The sequence below is a fragment of the Chaetura pelagica genome, unplaced genomic scaffold (genome assembly GCF_000747805.2).
Source record: "Chaetura pelagica isolate M959 unplaced genomic scaffold, ChaPel_1.0 scaffold90, whole genome shotgun sequence".
NCBI lineage: Eukaryota > Metazoa > Chordata > Aves > Apodiformes > Apodidae > Chaetura > Chaetura pelagica.
The window spans coordinates 1,158,072-1,175,640 of NW_009953496.1; the positions used below are offsets into that span (position 1 = coordinate 1,158,072).

The window sequence follows — 17,569 nt, forward strand, 5'->3', positions numbered from 1 at the left end:
AGACAAAAAAAAGGTAAAAAATTTTTTTTTTTTTTTTTTTTTTTTTTTTTTTTTTTTTGTATTATTATAAAAACCAATTCTGTGAATGCAGTATTTTTAAACTGGTCATATTAATAAAAATGAGAGCAGACCACAGGTAGAATCTAGACCTAGCTGAGTGATCTTCAAGGCAGAAGATGTGGTCCACATATAAAAAGAGCAAGTTGACCTTAGAGAATCTATGTTCTTCTTGAAGGGAACAGGCTTCTCTGAGGATCAGTTCAGAATAGAACAGTTGCCTGATTTGTCTTTTTGAAATCACAGCCTAGAGAATTTTCTCTCACACACTTAACAAGTGAGCCTATGGAATACTGCGTAGTCAAATCTTTAGCTTGACCTATTGAAGACCAAAATTTAAACAATTTTGTTCTTAAAAGAAGAAACATGATCCTAGTAATGGCTCTAAAAATGAAGTATTTAATTTTCTTTGAACTCAGAAGATCCTTTTCATCAAAAACTGAAGTCCCTACAGTCTTCACTTTTATATATAAGCAGAGTGGTGACAACTGAGATACTCTCCTTGTTGAGATTCTAGTAGCTGTGAAGTATACCTTGATATAAGCCACATTTACAATGCCTGATTAGGCTATTTTGCTGAAACTGCCAGAGTTCAGCATTTTTTACCCTGAATAAAAAAAAAACGTGACCACACAAACAGCAGTCATACATACTGAAAATATCCATATTCTTGGTTCTTTATCTGATTGGCAAAGTTCAGCAGTTACTTTCAACTTTTTTAAACAATTGCTAAAGGCTGTAGCACAGAAATGTCACAAACAATGACACCGCCTCAAAGGATCATAGTATTTTTCATCACCATGTTTTGACAGAGCTACCTCAGATGATGTGGAGCTCATAAAGCATTAATAGATTGCAAAACACTGTGTTGGCCATAACCACTGTTTCATCAACCATTCTGTTTGTAAAAAATGAAGAAAAGTCCTATGTTTTCCAGTAAGAACTCAAATCCAATTTCAAGAGCTGCTGTTTTTCATGTCTTTGAAGTCATCAGTAGTTGCTGAGTCTAAAAGAGTAACTGCCTGAAGATAAAAATTAGCTTAAAAAAGAAATACGCTTCCCACATGTATTTGATTGTTTATTTGTTTAAGAGAGAACAATTTGGAGTTAAATTAATAGGCTCTAAGGAATACTGGTAATCTAAGTCCATGCTATGGAAGGAGATATGCCTTGGAAACTGAAATGACTTCATCAAGCAAGTCACTTTAGCTGAGTTCACTATCCCTATTCAGATATGGATATAAAGTTTGAGGAGAACAACTGGGATTTGGGGACCAATTAGGAAAGGAAGAATGTTAGTAAATAATTACATAATCTCTGCAACACCCTCAATTTCTGTTGCTTAAGACTTTAAAGTCTCCTAAGAGAGGAGAGTATTAAAGGCATTGAATCTGCCCAGACTTATGCAAAGATGCCGAACAAGGAGCTGTATCCCAAGCATTCACAATTCTGTGGCACCTTTACAGAAGGAATGACTAGAACAAGACCCTTGACCAAGCTTATTGTGCTTGGAAATCAGAATGTAGAAGCTGGTTGACTACAACATGATTTGCTTTTAGATGACCAATAAAAATCCCACACTTTCAGTCCTGACACACTAAAAGCCATACAGGCCTGAGAAAGATTTGTATTTCCCTTTAGCAGTTCAATAAAGCAAAACAAAACTGGATCTTGATGTTCGACTACAGAAATTACTTTAAAGCTACAGTCAGACCTGATGCTTAGCAGAGAAAACACCAATCTAGGGATGAAGATGGAAAAGTTTGCAGGTTCTATAGATCTGGCACCTGGTAATCCTGACAACAGATCACAAAGTATCTTTTTTGTGATCAATCAATACGCTACACAGTCATTGAATCCAACATTGTCTTTGCTGATTAAGTTCTGTTTCAATTGATGTTAATGTTAGAAAAGGCCCAGTACAAGAAGCATACAAATGCATCTTTGTTCTTTAATCCTCGGAGTTTGTTCCATCTGTAAGTAAAGTTTTGATTTCCTGGGATCTGGACTGAAGCCTTTCAGCCCTCTTAAACTTAGGGGAGCTTCACATGCTGCAAAAGACAGCAGCACAGCTGTGTCTCATAAAACAGTTTCATTGGATGTGATGTTGTTTCAAACCACGCAGCTAATAGATACTTTGCTGCTTCTGAAACACCTCTATGCAGCATTTGAACAGCTCTGTATCTACCTTACATTACCAGTAATTACACTTCGTTTATAATGTTACTATCCTTTTATTTGGTCTTTTAATATATTTATTTAGTGCTTCATTATGCTATTCTGTCTCTGTTTTCATACTTTACTTCTCTGTAGTTTGTGAAAGCACTTGAGGAACTCCCTGTGATGCTTAGCAATTCCATTAATACCTTCTTGCTGATTTTTACTCCCAGTTCCATCTCCGTTGGAAACAGCTAAACAGAAGCGAGAATAATTTTTTGCTTTGGATTAACAAATCATAATGTCTTTCTAATTCCTCATTCTAGCTTCTGGAACCTCCAGTAAAGTTACAAAAAAACAGCCTACATAGGTTTTGAGGCTGTGTATGGATAACTACAAAGCACAAAAGGAAAGGCCATTATTTTTCTTTGTAAGCCACCTACTTTAAATGCATGATCTGTTTTTTGTAAAATATGCTTTTTCAACAAATCACTATTTTTAGATGCCCAGAAAATATGTTGCATTCTAACAACATTGATTTTACAAAGATTAAATCATTTGTGCTTCACAATATATAGCATCCAAAAAACCTTGCATTGAACTACTACATCAGTCTTGCAAGAAACCTAAGTATACAATTTTGATAGAAGGATGTAGATTTCATAGAGTCATCCCAGTTGGAAGGAACCTTGAACATCATCAAGTCCAACCATAACCAAAATCCCCCTAACATAACCTTATTTACCTGTTCAGTGCTTAAATCATATTGCTAAGCACTGTATCTACATTTCTTCTAAACACTCCCAGGGATGGTGACTCCACCACCTCCCTGGGCAGACTGTTACAGTGTCCAACCACTCTTTTGGTAAAGAAATTCTGTCTAACATCCAGTCTAAACCTGCCCTTGTGCAACTTCAGGCCATTTCCTCTTGTCCTGTCATTATTCACTTGAGAGAAAAGCCTAACTCCCACCTCCCTACTACATCCTTTCAGGTAGCTGTAGAGCAATTATGTCTCCTCTCAGCCTCCTCTTCTTCAAACTGAACAATCCCAGATCCCTCAGCCTCTCCTCATAGGGCTTATTCTCCAGACCTTTCACCAGCTTGGTAGCTCTTCTCTGGACACGCTCCAGCAACTCGAGATCCTTCTTTTTAACTGCTACTCTTAAATTTATTTATACTAGCAGAAGCTCATACAAAATATGCTGTTTCTCAATGGTTATCTCCTTTGTCCACCTGTTTCACAAAGCTGTCTGAATACATGGATCTGTGGATGTGTACAATATAATGTACATTGTAAGTGGATATATGCATTATATACAAATAAATAGCTATTCTGTCTACACACAGATTATTCCAAACTGTAGGTCAAAGCTCTGACTAATTTACAATCACCTAACACTATAAACTCAAGCTTGTTTCAAACAAGCAATAAGAACAGAAAGGTCTGAGAATTTAGAAAAATTCAACAATTATTTACTTTAACCATATTATACAAATGACAAATTTCTTATTAACTATTTTAATACTAAATCAGTTCCTGTATAAAGGACTTCCTTAAGGCTTCCAAAAGCATCCTGTAGCTTTTATATTGCTATATAATTTATCATGAAAGTCCAGTCTCTTATGTAAAAACACATGCTGGGGCACTTTGATCCCATGTAGAAGACACTTCATCTGTCTTCACTGTAATTTGTATCAATTGCTTACCTAAAAAATTTACAAAGAAACCTCTGGCATCTGAAAACAAGAAGTTAAGAGTGTGTACTGACCATCTGACCATAATCAGAATTCTTATGCAAATGGAGCCAGCAGCTTCTAAAAACACCTAGCTGCTCTATTACTATGCAAGTTTATATGATAAGTGAATTTGCCTGATCTCTGATTATTTATGTCATACCTTTTTGTTTTGGCTGGTTTGTTATTTGAACTGATCTGTATCACTGCTCCTGCATGAGCACATTCTTCACTGGAAAATACATATGAAAATGAAAAAAGAACTGCATGAGTAGGTTTTTTGATGTTTAGCATGGTTTTACTCTGAATTTTTTTACTGCAATTGGCCATTAATATAATTTCCCAACATGTCTTAAAGTCATTCACTGATGTCTGGGAAATGTCTGTTTTCTCTCAGACTCTCTTTTCTATTTTCTCAGAATGTCAACAATGGACTGTTTAGAGATCTGCTACAAAGACTTATATTTGAGCCTTTTTTTGTGTCAAATTTCACTTAAAACAGCCAAGATAGAGGGACGATGGCAATAAAGAGAGAAAATTAGGACATGAGGCACAAGCACTGCTGTTTTAGGAAAATCCCATTGAAACAGTTTTGATAATCAGCACAAAATTAGAGACTCCTTGTATAGATATTTTAATTCTCAACAGAAGTTTAAAGAATAGTTGCTTACTAGTGACATTCTGTTTGCTTGCTTTAACTCAGTAAGCCATACTCACTTATTCCACTGATGGTATCTGGTCTGGCTTTCATGACTTTGCAGAACTGTTTTCTAAAGATTTCTTTCCACTCAGTGTGCTTCTCTGGTGTTTTTAAAAGAGATAGGAGCTTGTCAAGATCTTTATCTAGAAGAAATGAAAAAATAGCATTATCCTATAATGATAATCTTGGCTCTTTTATTTTTCTTTCTTTCTTTTAAACTTACTATGTAAGAAGTTACTAGTTACAGAATTTCACAGACACAAGTCAATGCATTAAGAAACTACAAACCATTTCAACAAAGAAGAAAGTCAGACACAGCTGAGAGCCCTGTCATTGCTTGGAAATTTTGGCAGAACTCATACCTTAGGAAGATTAAATAAATAATCCCTTAGCCTGTAGCAGTTAGACTGGAGAAGTAATCCTAAAGCTGATGACATTCTGCTTTATATAGAACATTCATTCTACTTACTGCTAGATTCTGAACATTTAAGACATTATTGAGGCACATTTTATAACGCTTCTGAAGTTATTACTCATCTGTCCTGAAATGGTAAGAATTGGAAAGACATTTTATAGAAAGTAGCGTGGTATTGCTGTGTAATTTCACCATTCTGAGAATCTAAAATAGAAGAGCTAGGCAAAGATCCTCCACTGAATATCATCGGTTTAATGACAAACCGTCAGGTGGCAGCACTGTTTTGTAGAACATGAAATGAAGCATAAGACAGTAACATAACAGTGTTCCACAGGAAATTTCTGCTTCTTTCTGTAAGCAGGTTTCCTTCAGATGCTTCTACTATGGACATATATTATGGCATATATGTTTATGCCTTCAGGTTGCTAGGCATATGCATCAAGTTAATTTTGCAAAACTTCACAGGGCTGCCCATGCTATGTGAATTCTTACAATAGGTTTGATGATAATCTCCAGCTATTTACAAATTTAGCACAAGGACTTAAAATAGCAACAAAAGGTTACACTAAAAGTGTACTTTTGCTGTCACTGAAATGTCCTATGTTAATACTTAGAGAAACTTGGAATTTAAGATTGAGCCTTCTGAAGAATCTATGTGCACCAACCAGGCTTCAGCCCAGGGCCACAGGCTCTTTTTTGCTGCTGACAGAGGTGTCAACAATGTCATTCAGCCATTCTCTACCTTTTGAACACTTGACTTGTCAGCTGAGCACTATTAAAACACAGTCTTTTGGTACAATTGTTCTAAGTGAGGCACGATTGTACCACAAGATTTTCATTTTATGTTCAGCTTGCTTATCAAATTTGCAGAACAGTTTACAAAAAGATCTTTATAAAAAGACTCCTTTTAAATGCAAAGAAAGAATTTCAAAGATTGCTCTTTACTGTTACTTTTACCTTGTTATTTAAGACACATTGTCTCATTATAATAGGAAGACGCCCTCAGAATTAAAATTCCCATTGATGCAATGACAGAAGGACAGTAAGTATGTTCTCTTTTCTCTTGGCTAAAAGTGACATCTTTTCTCCCTTGATTTTCTACTAAGTTAGTGGAAATTACACATACTTTACCAATTTTATATAATAAAATACCACAGGCTGAGGCAGTAAATTTCACAACTAGCTGAGTCTCACAGAGGTTTGAAACCAACTATAGCAACAAATGTAGAGCATGTTTAATCATACATGCAAATGTTATCTTTCAACAATATGATGCCTGTGCTTAAAACCTTGAAAAAGTTTTGCTTTAAATCTTCTGCAACCAAAATGTCTATCTTAGAATTCAGACTGAAAAGTGAGTAATAGCAAGCTGCCATTACACATGATGACACGGCACTCTAAATAATATAATATATATAAGGTAGCAATTAAAAGAATGCATATCCAGCCTTTGGCAAATCAAAAAGGAAATAATTTCTAACCATATGCAAGATTTGTTAAAGACTGTACACATATTGTGAAGGGAACTTGACAAGGCAACTTGATTCCTAGAGTACTCGATGATACTACAAATTATTTTCTAGTCAACTGCAGGTGACATCTGTAATAAGGTAAATACACACACACTCACTTCAACTGTGTTCAATCTCTGCTATAGGGTCATGCAGTTCACATCATTATGAAAGGATCATAGCCTATACTAAACCTACTAACTATTCAATAAGGTGATGAAAGCACTTTATATCATACAAACTCCCCTTTGCTCTATTCCTACATTTGTTTTTGGGGAAAAAAAAAACAAGCCAAACCAAACACACCAAAAAAAAAAACCAAACAAAAAAGCCCCACACAACACCACCACAAAAAAAACCCAAACACTACAGAAATGGCTTTTTTGAATACTTGTTGCTACTTTCATTTCTTTAGAATGTTTCAGTAGTCAGTTATCCAATAAAACTTAATTGCTTCCACAAACAAAATACTATTTTCAAATTATCTTACTCTTTTTTGATGATTAGAATATATTCCAACAGAATTAAGATATTGCATAAAATTTATCTTAAGCTGGTCTAAAGATCTTAATGATTTATAATCAGTAAATTGCATCCCTGTTGCTGCAATTTATTGCATGATACATATTTTTTAAAAGTGGATTATAGTAACTTAATTATAATTACTATTCCAAAATTAATATTAAATTCCTTTGTCAAATAACTAATCCTCAGTATCTTTACAAATAATATGCACTGATGCTTCAAACAGCTTACCTGAGTATGAAAATTTAATACGAAGGATTTATTTTTACAGCATTATCAATAGGATTTCTAGTTTGTCCTCTGACTTTAACTGATATTTCTGTAACAGGTGAAGGCCGAAGAAAATCTTAGAACTGCAAAGCAACACTCCTCTACAAGTTAAATACCTATTTTACTTCCTAAAGGACTGCAGTAATTCAGTGTGGCAGATGAGCATCAGAGACTACAAGGTGAGATTTAATCAATGTACCAGAGACCAGAGTGAAATTTTGCTTCCTCTGAAAGTAATAAAACTACTAAAAAAAAAATATCGCAATAATTTCAATAAAGTAGTACTTCAAGACTATTAATCTCTGCTGTCTCCTTCTGGCATCTGGATTTGACCCTTATTTTTCTTCGCTCAGTTTGTCTCTCTGATATTCTTCCTCCCTTGCAAGTTTTACAAAATTAAATTCTTACTTTGATATTGCTGAAATGCGCACTTATCTAGCAGCATCACTGCAACCAAAATGGTATTGTTTAAATATGTAACCTTTTACAATATTCATGTATGCTCCCAGGAAATAAAGATTACAGTATTACAGTCTTTTCTGAAATTTTGCTAAAGACCACGGACCACTATAGTTGCTTTAAGGCTCCTCTGAGAAGGTAGTCTTTAAGAAAAAAGGAACTTATGTAACTTCAAATATGTACCAAATATAACTAATGCAGATATGTGTATGCAACTCTGCAAAAATATGAAGAAAAAACAAAATCCAAGAGTAAATACTTTCACTAAAATATGAACCATCTACTTATCACAACTGCCAAGTCAATACTTAATTGCCGTTTCTGTCATCAGAATAGAGACAGGCAAGCAATCTACTGAATACAAGAACCATTTTTTATATAACCAATGGATGGGTTTTTTCCACCAGTCAAGGAAGATACAAGACTTAGGATCCTCAGATAGTTCACAGGAATGTTCGGACTCCAATAACAGGGAAACAAGATCCCCACCCACTTTATAGGACGTTAATGTAGTTAACATATCCATTACATACTGTAACTGGTATCATATTGTGGCAACTTACAGTATCTTATTTTCTTCTAGCTAAACCATTTTCTTCTCTCAGCAGCTTGTCATTCAACATGGACTATCACTTCCTCCATCATTTCATCACAGCACAAAAAGGAGAAACTTGGCAGATTTTTTGAATGAAAATTGCTTCCCAAAACCTCATGATACCAAATAAATGCCAGCTCACTCTCCTAAGTTAGTAGGCATCTATAACTTGTCCAAGAGCAACACCATATAGCTGGTACTCCAAATACCACACAGTCCTGTTACTAAAGGTGGATTTTGACACTCTCACTAAAGGTGTTCTACACACATGTCAATACCAAAAGAGAGAAGTCCTGCCCTTCTTTTATTTTCTGGTACATCACTAAATGGTTTCCTTAGTTACCCCAAATTATTGGCTTGAATTAGTTTGTTGGGTTTTTTTCTGGAAGAAATGCCAGAACTGTTGAAGGAGATGAAGGACAGAAAAAGACGGAACAGAATATTAATAACAAAAACCTACGGCAATAGAAAGGAAAGTGAGGAAGGAAATGAGTAAGACCTTCCTCTTCTGATGATAGTAAGCTTTTAAATATGCCCAATCATAACAAGAAATCATACCTTAACAGTGAGATTGAAGAGATGCTTATGTAAATTTTAAAAATCTCCCCGTTTATTCTGCCTTGGTGACGCTGCATCTGGAATATTGTGTCCAGTTCTGGGCCCCTCACTTCAAGAAAGACAGGGAACTGCTGGAAAGAGTCCAGAGCAGAGCCACAAAGGTGATTAAGGGAGTGGAATATCTGTCTTACGAGGAAATGCTTAGGGAGCTGGGTCTCTTTAGCTCGGAGAAGAGGAGGCTGAGGGGTGACCTCATCAATCTTTATAAATACGTTAAGGGCGAGTGTCAGGAGAATGGAGCCAGGCTTTTTTCAGTGATGTCCAGTGACAGGACAAGGGGCAGTGAGTGCAAACTGGAGCATAGGAGGTTCCATGTGAATATCAGTGTCCTGGTTTGAGCCAGGATGAAGCCAATTTTTCTTTTTACTGATTTTTTTTTCCTTCAGTGAGCTTTCTTGTAACTAGTAACAGTGTGTTCTGCTAGGCTGATAAGACAGTGGAATGTTTTCCTAACTACTGAGGCTTCAAGGCCGCACCTGCACTCTGCCGGCTCAGACACTATGGGGAGATCTGTGACCCCCCCGTAGGAGGCTGAGTTAGACGGACAGCAAAATTGGCCAAAGATATTCCATTCCATATATCTACGTAAGCTCAGAGGAAGGTCAGAGACCACAGAAGACAACTTCCTTCCTTCTTCTTCTCCCCTTCTCTTCCGTCCATGGCCAGCGTCCGGGGAGGACTCTGTTCATCCATCACCGTCAATCCTCAGCCTTGATCTCTCGTGACCCCCATAACTCTCTGCTCTGTTCCAGCAGCAGCTCCGGGACTCCTCGGGACTCTTCCCAGTTCAGGGAAGTGCTGTGGGAGTTGCTGAGGGTGGGGGGTGGTGAGAGGCTTTTGCCTACACCTGAATCTATCTGTATATAATTGTATATACTTTCTTGTATGATTCATTAGGGTTTTAATTAAAGCTGTGTAGTTTAGTTTTCAATCCAGCCAAGTCTCTCTCTTTTTCTCTCTCTCCTTCCCTACCTGGGTTGGGGGGAGGGGGGATCGAGAGCATTGTTGTCGGACCTGAGTCAAACTGTGACAACAATTTACCGGAGCTGCTGCTGGAACAGAGCAGAGAGTTATGGGGGTCACGAGAGATCAAGGCTGAGGATTGACGGTGATGGATGAACAGAGTCCTCCCCGGACGCTGGCCATGGACGGAAGAGAAAGGGAGAAGAAGAAGGAAGGAAGTTGTCTCCTGTGATCTCTGACCTTCCTCTGAGCTTACGTAGATATATGGAATGGAATATCTTTGGCCAATTTTGCTGTCCATCTAACTCAGCCTCCTACGGGGGGGTCACAGATCTCCCCATAGTGTCTGAGCCGGCAGAGTGCAGGTGCAGCCTTGAAGCCTCAGTAGTTAGAAAAACATTCCACTGTCTTATCAGCCTAGCAGAACACACTGTTGCTAGTTACAAGAAAGCTTACTGAAGGAAAAAAAAAAATCAGTAAAAAGAAAAATGGGCTTCAGGCTCAAACCAGGACAATCAGGAAGAATTTCTTTATTGTGAGAGTGACAGAGCACTGGAACAGGCTGTCCAGAGAGCCTGTGGAGTCTCCTTCACTGAAGACATTCAAAACCCACCTGGACACGTTCCTGTGTGATGTGCTCTGGGTGATCCTGCTCTGGCAGGGGGGTTGGACTAGATGATCTTTCGAGGTCCCTTCCAAACCCTAAGATTCTGTGATTCTGTGAATCTGCTACAGGCCTGCCTTCTTCCTAATATGCAGGTGATTAAGACATTTATGTGAAATTATAAGGGATAACAGGAACAGCAATATAGCTGGTTCTTTGACAAAGAGTTTTAAAAAAAAATACTAAAGAAAGCCTCTGCTAGTTTCCAGCAGATATAAAAAAAAAAAAAAGATAACACATGGCTGAAAAGAAATCTGACTACAAAAAACCAAACAAACCAAAACACTGAAGACAAATCACAAAACAGAAACATGGCAGCATGTTCCCATTTAAGGTAAGAGTATAAAGCACTCAGAACAGTGGCTAAGAAAAAACATAAAAAGACTTTAAGAACATTATCACAGAAGATTTTTGGTAGCAATTCTGGATTGTATGAGTCAGGAAGAGAGTAAGATTAATGAATTATGGGATGCCTATGTATATGAAAATGCTAAGCAGTGAATGCATTATTTCAGGACAATTACGGACAGTGTTCTTCAGCCACACTCATCACCAACTGTAACAACTGCAGATCTAGAAGAAAAGGAAAACAGATCTTCTCTGCAAACAGAAGAGTGAATATTACAGTTTAATACAGTTCTAAATAATTTTAACTTTTAACAACCTACAGTGTACTTAACATTACAAGTAAAAAACCCATTATTTTAATAGTTGTATCCTGAGTAACATAGAACTATATCACTTTTTGAAAACCGCTTAATATTTCTTCCTCAAATTATCTTAATGAAATAATAATAAAACAAATAAGACAAAAGAAAAGCAAAACGGTATCTTGCTGCAGTGTAAAAAGTTGGAAGTGGCATAATTAATTTCTATTTGTAAATAATGATCTGCATAATTATTTGAAACTTTTTGATCTATTTATTTAATACAACTTACACAGTCTGAAAGCTTCAGTCTGGAAAATGAGCTATTCAGTTTGGTGGAAGAATGTTTTTATAAATGAGAACTGAAATTCAACAAATTCGATGTTCTGTTTTCCTTGTTTTTCATACAGCAAAACACAAAATATCTTGTTTGACTTTAAAAGGTTCCATTAATTTTCAGTTATAGAATATTCTACTTCAGTTCCCTTTAATATAAACCATGCCATTTTAAATAGAAGATATTTCAATACTTCATCAAACACACTTACAAACCTTTGAACCTTCATTGCAGCACATTTTCTGTCAAGTCAATAAGTTTTACCCTAGGTTTCAGAGCTGGTTGTTGTCCAGAAAACTGACAATCTCCATTCCATTATCCCACTTGTTAATGATGAGCAAAAGAATAGCTCTCAGCAAGAGAACAGAGAGGTTCTGGGGGACACAATAAAATATGCCTTTCCAATCCAAGAGCAATGCTGACTGCCTCCTGGAAGTCATAACAACTGGCATACACTTCATAGGGACTTGATGGTTTTCTTACAAAAACGTCCTTGGAAGCCTTGACCAGTGTTACCAAAGTTAAGATCCAGAAAACACCCTTCTTTTATAATTACATGGCCTCTCCCCTTGTCAGAGACAGAAATAATATATCAATTTTTAAATTTTTTTTTCTTATTAACAGTCTTATGCGTTCTACAGTTAAAGCAGAATTTATATAACTTTTGAAAATCTCTATCTGCTAAGGAAATTCACAAATAATTTCTAGTAAGTACATATCAAGGATACAGTAAACATGAACAAATACAAATAATTATTTTCTATAAAGCATCATTCTTTTGCATTGTCTATGCAAATTAAAACCTTATAACAGTTTCTCTGTATGAATTAAACTGTTTTGCCTACATAGCTCTTCAAAGCACTCTTGAGGCTGCCCACATTTCAAATTGATGCTCAGTGTGGAAACCAACTATCCTAAATGCTATTTCACACACCACCAAGCTTTGTAAACACAGGGATCTGAATCAGAAAAAGAGTGTACAAAAAATACGTAGCTTAACCATACTGTCTTGCTTCAGTTACTAGAGAGATGATATAAATACATCTCATGAGTCACCCACCTGAGACGGAGCCAAAAGGTTAATCTTGGGGTTTGCATAAGAATTAGATTACTAAACAGAGCTTTGCAGATTGACAGTTGCACATAGCCAGACAAGCAAAACCAAACAAACCTATTTAGCTACAAATGCAGCCGACAATAAAAAAAAATCCTGAAGTACTTAGGAGACTGTAATCTGGGGAATGGGGGTGGAGAGTGAGGAGGAAGGAAAAACAAATAAAAAAATCAACACAGATGCTTGTTTTACACTTCTTGCATGCTTTGTATGTACCTTGCTTGAATTCAGATTTCTTAGGAATTTCTGAAAGATAGCACCTTGGCAAAGGAAATGATGAAAACATAGGCCAGGGATATGGATCATTGCCCTAGAAACAGGACCAGAAAGAAATTAATTAGGAGAAGAATTAATAGCATTTGGTCAATTAACACACAGGTAAAGTTCCCAGAATTACTGCCTATGCACCAAAATTATGCCTGATAATATGAAAAAAATTAAAGGACAAAAAACCAAAAAGATTTTAAGCCAGAATTTTTTTCAAGTAGATACAACTGACAGTTTTGATTTTACAGTTCCTTTTTTTCAATGGAAAATGCCATTTTTATAAAAATAAAAACCAACAAACAAAACCAAAAACTGTATTTCCAACTTTATACATTGATCTAGCTGCCTTTGTTGCACAAACAGTAATCTCCATTTTATCTTTATGAGGCTGACAGCCAGGGAAATACAGAACATATAAAGGAGCTTCTTAACAAACACTGTATTTTATCAATGAACCTCCAGGTATTAGATACTGCAGATGAAAACTGAAGCACAGAAAAAAATCAAATTAAAACCAGATATAATAAATGTAAAGGAAAGAAAGAAAATACAGAAATATATTAGGAAAAAAAACCAGACAAATTGCATTCATTTTTATAGCAGCAAAAGTAACATTAAAATGGAGGAATATAAACATCTCATCTAAATGTGATGTATCCCAGGCACATCCTAATTCCCAGATAGTAGGAACAATGTATTTTTTCAATGTATAGCTTCTTAAAAATTATATCCCTTTATAAAGATAAAGGTAGAATGGTATTTCTTAATGTTTAATCATTTTCCACATGCTGAATTACCAATAAAAGCATTCAAGGAGTTATGGAAACAGAAACCTTTAAACTTTCAATTCGAACCTTATCTAGTTCTCTCAAAGGCAAAATCCTTTCCTGTGGTCCTCCAATCAGATTTATCCTTACAAGAACATGGTTTCTCTCCACTGATAGACTGTCAATTATAAAATCTCTGGAAAAACAAAACCAAAAACAATCCTAAAAACTCCAAAATACAGAACAACTTTGATTTATTCACTATGTAATTCAGAAAACTTTCATGAGTAAGGATAACTTCAGAGACATACTGGAGTTAAAACACAACCTTGAAAAAGGCATAAGGAAATAAATAGAAATATTAAGTGATTGAGATGTCTGCAAGCATTGTCCTAACTTCGTACTTTCCTATTTAAATCTGATTGGAAACATCTGAGGAATGACTGGACACAAAACAGTGGAAAACTTTGCAACCTTTGCTTATGTCCACATGCCCAGGGCAACAACAATTAATGGACCATCAAAATTTGCTCCTTCTTTGGCCCACCAGCAAATTTCTGTTGTCAAAAATAAGCAGAGCTATTCCTAACAGCACACAGCCAACTTGCTGTCTGAAATCACTGTGGTACAAATTTTTTTTTAAAGGAATAAAAATAAAATTTTATACACTAAGCTTTTTACAACTTTTTTCTTGGTAATGAAATAGTAGGTTTCATCCTCAAACAGTCTGTAACAATTACCTATATATGCTGAGATTTCACCCATACTGATTGATTTACACTGTGTACTGGTCCCATATAGCAAATATTAAGAGAAAGGTTCTCAAATTCAGCATGATGAGAGAAAGGTCAAAATATCTGTGACTAAATGACTGCCCATTTCTGTCCCAAAAATACACTTTTCCTTTTAGAAGGATCCGTTGCGCAATTTTGTTTAGAAATCAGCAATGGAAAGTCACAGAAGCTGGAGAGCTAAGTTATAAATATATTTTTTTAAATCCCCAGAAAACAAAGTACTGATGATGCCTTTAATTCATAAACATTTTTAAATACCACAATTTTATATTCTATACATAACATTATTAAAGAATTAAATAAAAATAAAAAGGCATATTTAGCTCCACAAATTTTGAACTTTTACCACAAATAAAAATGGGGAAAATATTTGTTTTTTATTTTTTATTAGTAAGCACTTTTCAGGTAGTCATGGGAGACAGACAGGTAGTCATGGGAGTCAGTTGTGTCTTTTCATAATTTAAGGTGGATGACAAACCTGCACGTAGGTAAGCTTATGCACATTAGAAGTCAAACTGAGTGGAGCACTGGTATGTTAAAAGTGGCGAAGTTATTAATGTGTTTGTTCTCAGGAGAAAAGTTTGACAGTTAAAATAACATTTACGTCAATCGCTTCTTACCCTGATCCTTCCAAAGTTTCTGTGACATTTTCCTCCTGAGCAGTTAGTAAAACTTGTGACACCTTATACTGAGTCTCCAAGAGTAAAAGGGTATTGAGCTCACAGCATAGCACATTTAACAACCTGCAGAGGGACACATTGAAATGATAGCACATTACTCAGAAATCCAGTAATGCAGAATAAGACAAAGGCAAAAATGTTTATGAGATCTTAAAATGGGAAGAAAAAAAAATTAATCAAATCAAACAAACAAAATCTTGGAAGTGTCTGAAAAACACTCAGACAGAACTGGGTCAAGAACACTTTTACATCCCTTTTAGCCACTCCATTGGCACAGCCTTGAACAAACAGGGAATAGTAACCAACAGATTTTTCTTGTGTACTGAACAATCAGAGAAAATGTTCACCAGTTACCTCAGTCTGCTTTTGATTTTATATCACAGAATAACAAAAGTGACACAGGCTTAGTAAGATATCGCATCTGAAATATGAAGAAATTATATAGTAATAGGACTGGCAAGACAACTCAGAATGAGGTTGTCTGAAATGGTGGGAAAGGACGGAGAAAAAAAATTTTTCCTTCAGGAAACAGGCTCTTAAGCAGTTCTGTGCAATCACATTCATCACAGTTCAAAAGCAATAAAAGATTTAACATGTAACAAAACCAAAAAAATCTGCCGTGTTTTGTTTGGTTTGGTTGTTTTTTTCAGAGAAACACAAACAATGGTATATGAAGTTAATAATCACAAGAGCATGACAACACATTACATACAATTGTCTTTTATAACCTCAGGGCAAATTAACAGGGAAAGTACTCAAAATATGTATCATAAAAACCTGACACAGGGCAAGCCAACTCACACCACTATTTTCTTGTTGCTGTTTAAATTACTCTATCCACTGAAACACAGCAACAGAAGAATTTCATTGAAATTAGAGAATACATATTGTTTGAAATCTGTAGTGTGTTAGTCAATGCTTATTTTCTTCTCTGTAATTCCCAATAAAAATTTGAAAGCCATTAACACCTCCAAATTCACACAGTGGTGGCCAAGGATTAAATGGTTCCATTGACAGTATGTCTATTTCTTTCTTTTTTTTTCCGCTGCTTTTTAAATAGAACTTAATCTGCTCAGTTTAGGTCCTCTTCAAGTTATTTCGATTTAACTATTTACTGACATTGATCTGTTCTCAGTACTTTTCTAAATCACAGAAGAAATGACAGCTCAACTATAGTGTTTTACTATTATATAGAAAAAAGAAATCCACAAAAAGGGCACTGAGTCCATTATGAAGACGGACAATTTCTTCTATTAAGTATGATAACTTTAAATAGCAAAAGAACATGCTTCCCGCAGTTCAGAACCACTTGAGAATAGACTGATGACTGAGAATGCTGTATAACATCTCCTTTGGTACACAAAGCAGAGCAAAAGAAGTAAAGCAAACCATAAGCAAATAAAATTAAGTAGATGGGATAGCAGTAGGATAAATGACAACATTTATGAGATCTAACATGAATATATGCTACTAGAGCATTCAAGTCAAATTTTCATCTTACTTGGAAAATGCCATCACCAAAGCACAGATACTCGGCAAATGGTAATATTCCATTGCTTTACCTTCCAAAAATCATAAATGTATAGAATGAAGTCTGAAGCAAAAAAATTTTCACATTTTATAGTGTGTATATTTGTGCACATGCTTGAATATTGCTGTGAAGCTTTTCTTCTTTGTTTTTAATTGCATTTGGAACCTAAAAATTGGATCTAACCACCTGGCTCAATAACCTGTATGTAAGGAAGGAGTGCATGCTTATGAAAAGGTATAAATCTTGACAGATATAATACAATAAAAGCATAACTTTTTTACTTGTTTTAAAACTTGTTTTTTAAAGCAGAAGATAGAATTGCCAGGCATGCTACTCAGAAATATGCTTTGATGCAAGGTCTTACACCTGAGAAGGAGTAACTCCATGGAACAGTACAGACTGCTGACTGACCAACTGAAAGGAGCTTTGGAGACAAGTACCTGGGTGTCCTAGTGGACAACAGGTTGAAAATGAGACAGCAACATGCCTTTGAAGGCCAGCAGCATCCTGGGCTGTGCAAGGAATAGTGCTGCCAGAATGTCAGGTGAGGGACCCTGTCCCTTTATCAGTACTAGCGAGGTCCCACCTGGAGTGCTGGGTCCAGTTCTGGGCTCTACAGTAAAAGGATGACATAGACACACCTGAGCAGGTTCAGCAAAAGGCCACAAAGATGATTAAGGGCTTGGGCCATCTGGCACAGGGCAAGAAGCTGAGAGAGCTGGGACTGCTCAGCCTGGAGAAGAGAAGGCTCGGAGGACATCT

General features: G+C 36.0%; 1 protein-coding gene across 1 annotated transcript in view; it reads right to left on the reverse strand.

Moving 5' to 3' along the window:
- Positions 1 to 17,569, reverse strand: part of TBC1D32 (TBC1 domain family, member 32) — an 84,657-nt gene that overhangs the window by 26,377 nt on the left and 40,711 nt on the right. The window contains exons 23-26 of the mRNA XM_009999205.1: positions 15,217 to 15,339; positions 13,890 to 13,998; positions 12,985 to 13,078; positions 4,668 to 4,793 (exon numbers count right to left, since the gene is read on the reverse strand). Coding sequence (XP_009997507.1) covers positions 4,668 to 4,793; positions 12,985 to 13,078; positions 13,890 to 13,998; positions 15,217 to 15,339 — 452 coding nt within the window. The remainder of the gene's footprint in view (positions 1 to 4,667; positions 4,794 to 12,984; positions 13,079 to 13,889; positions 13,999 to 15,216; positions 15,340 to 17,569) is intronic.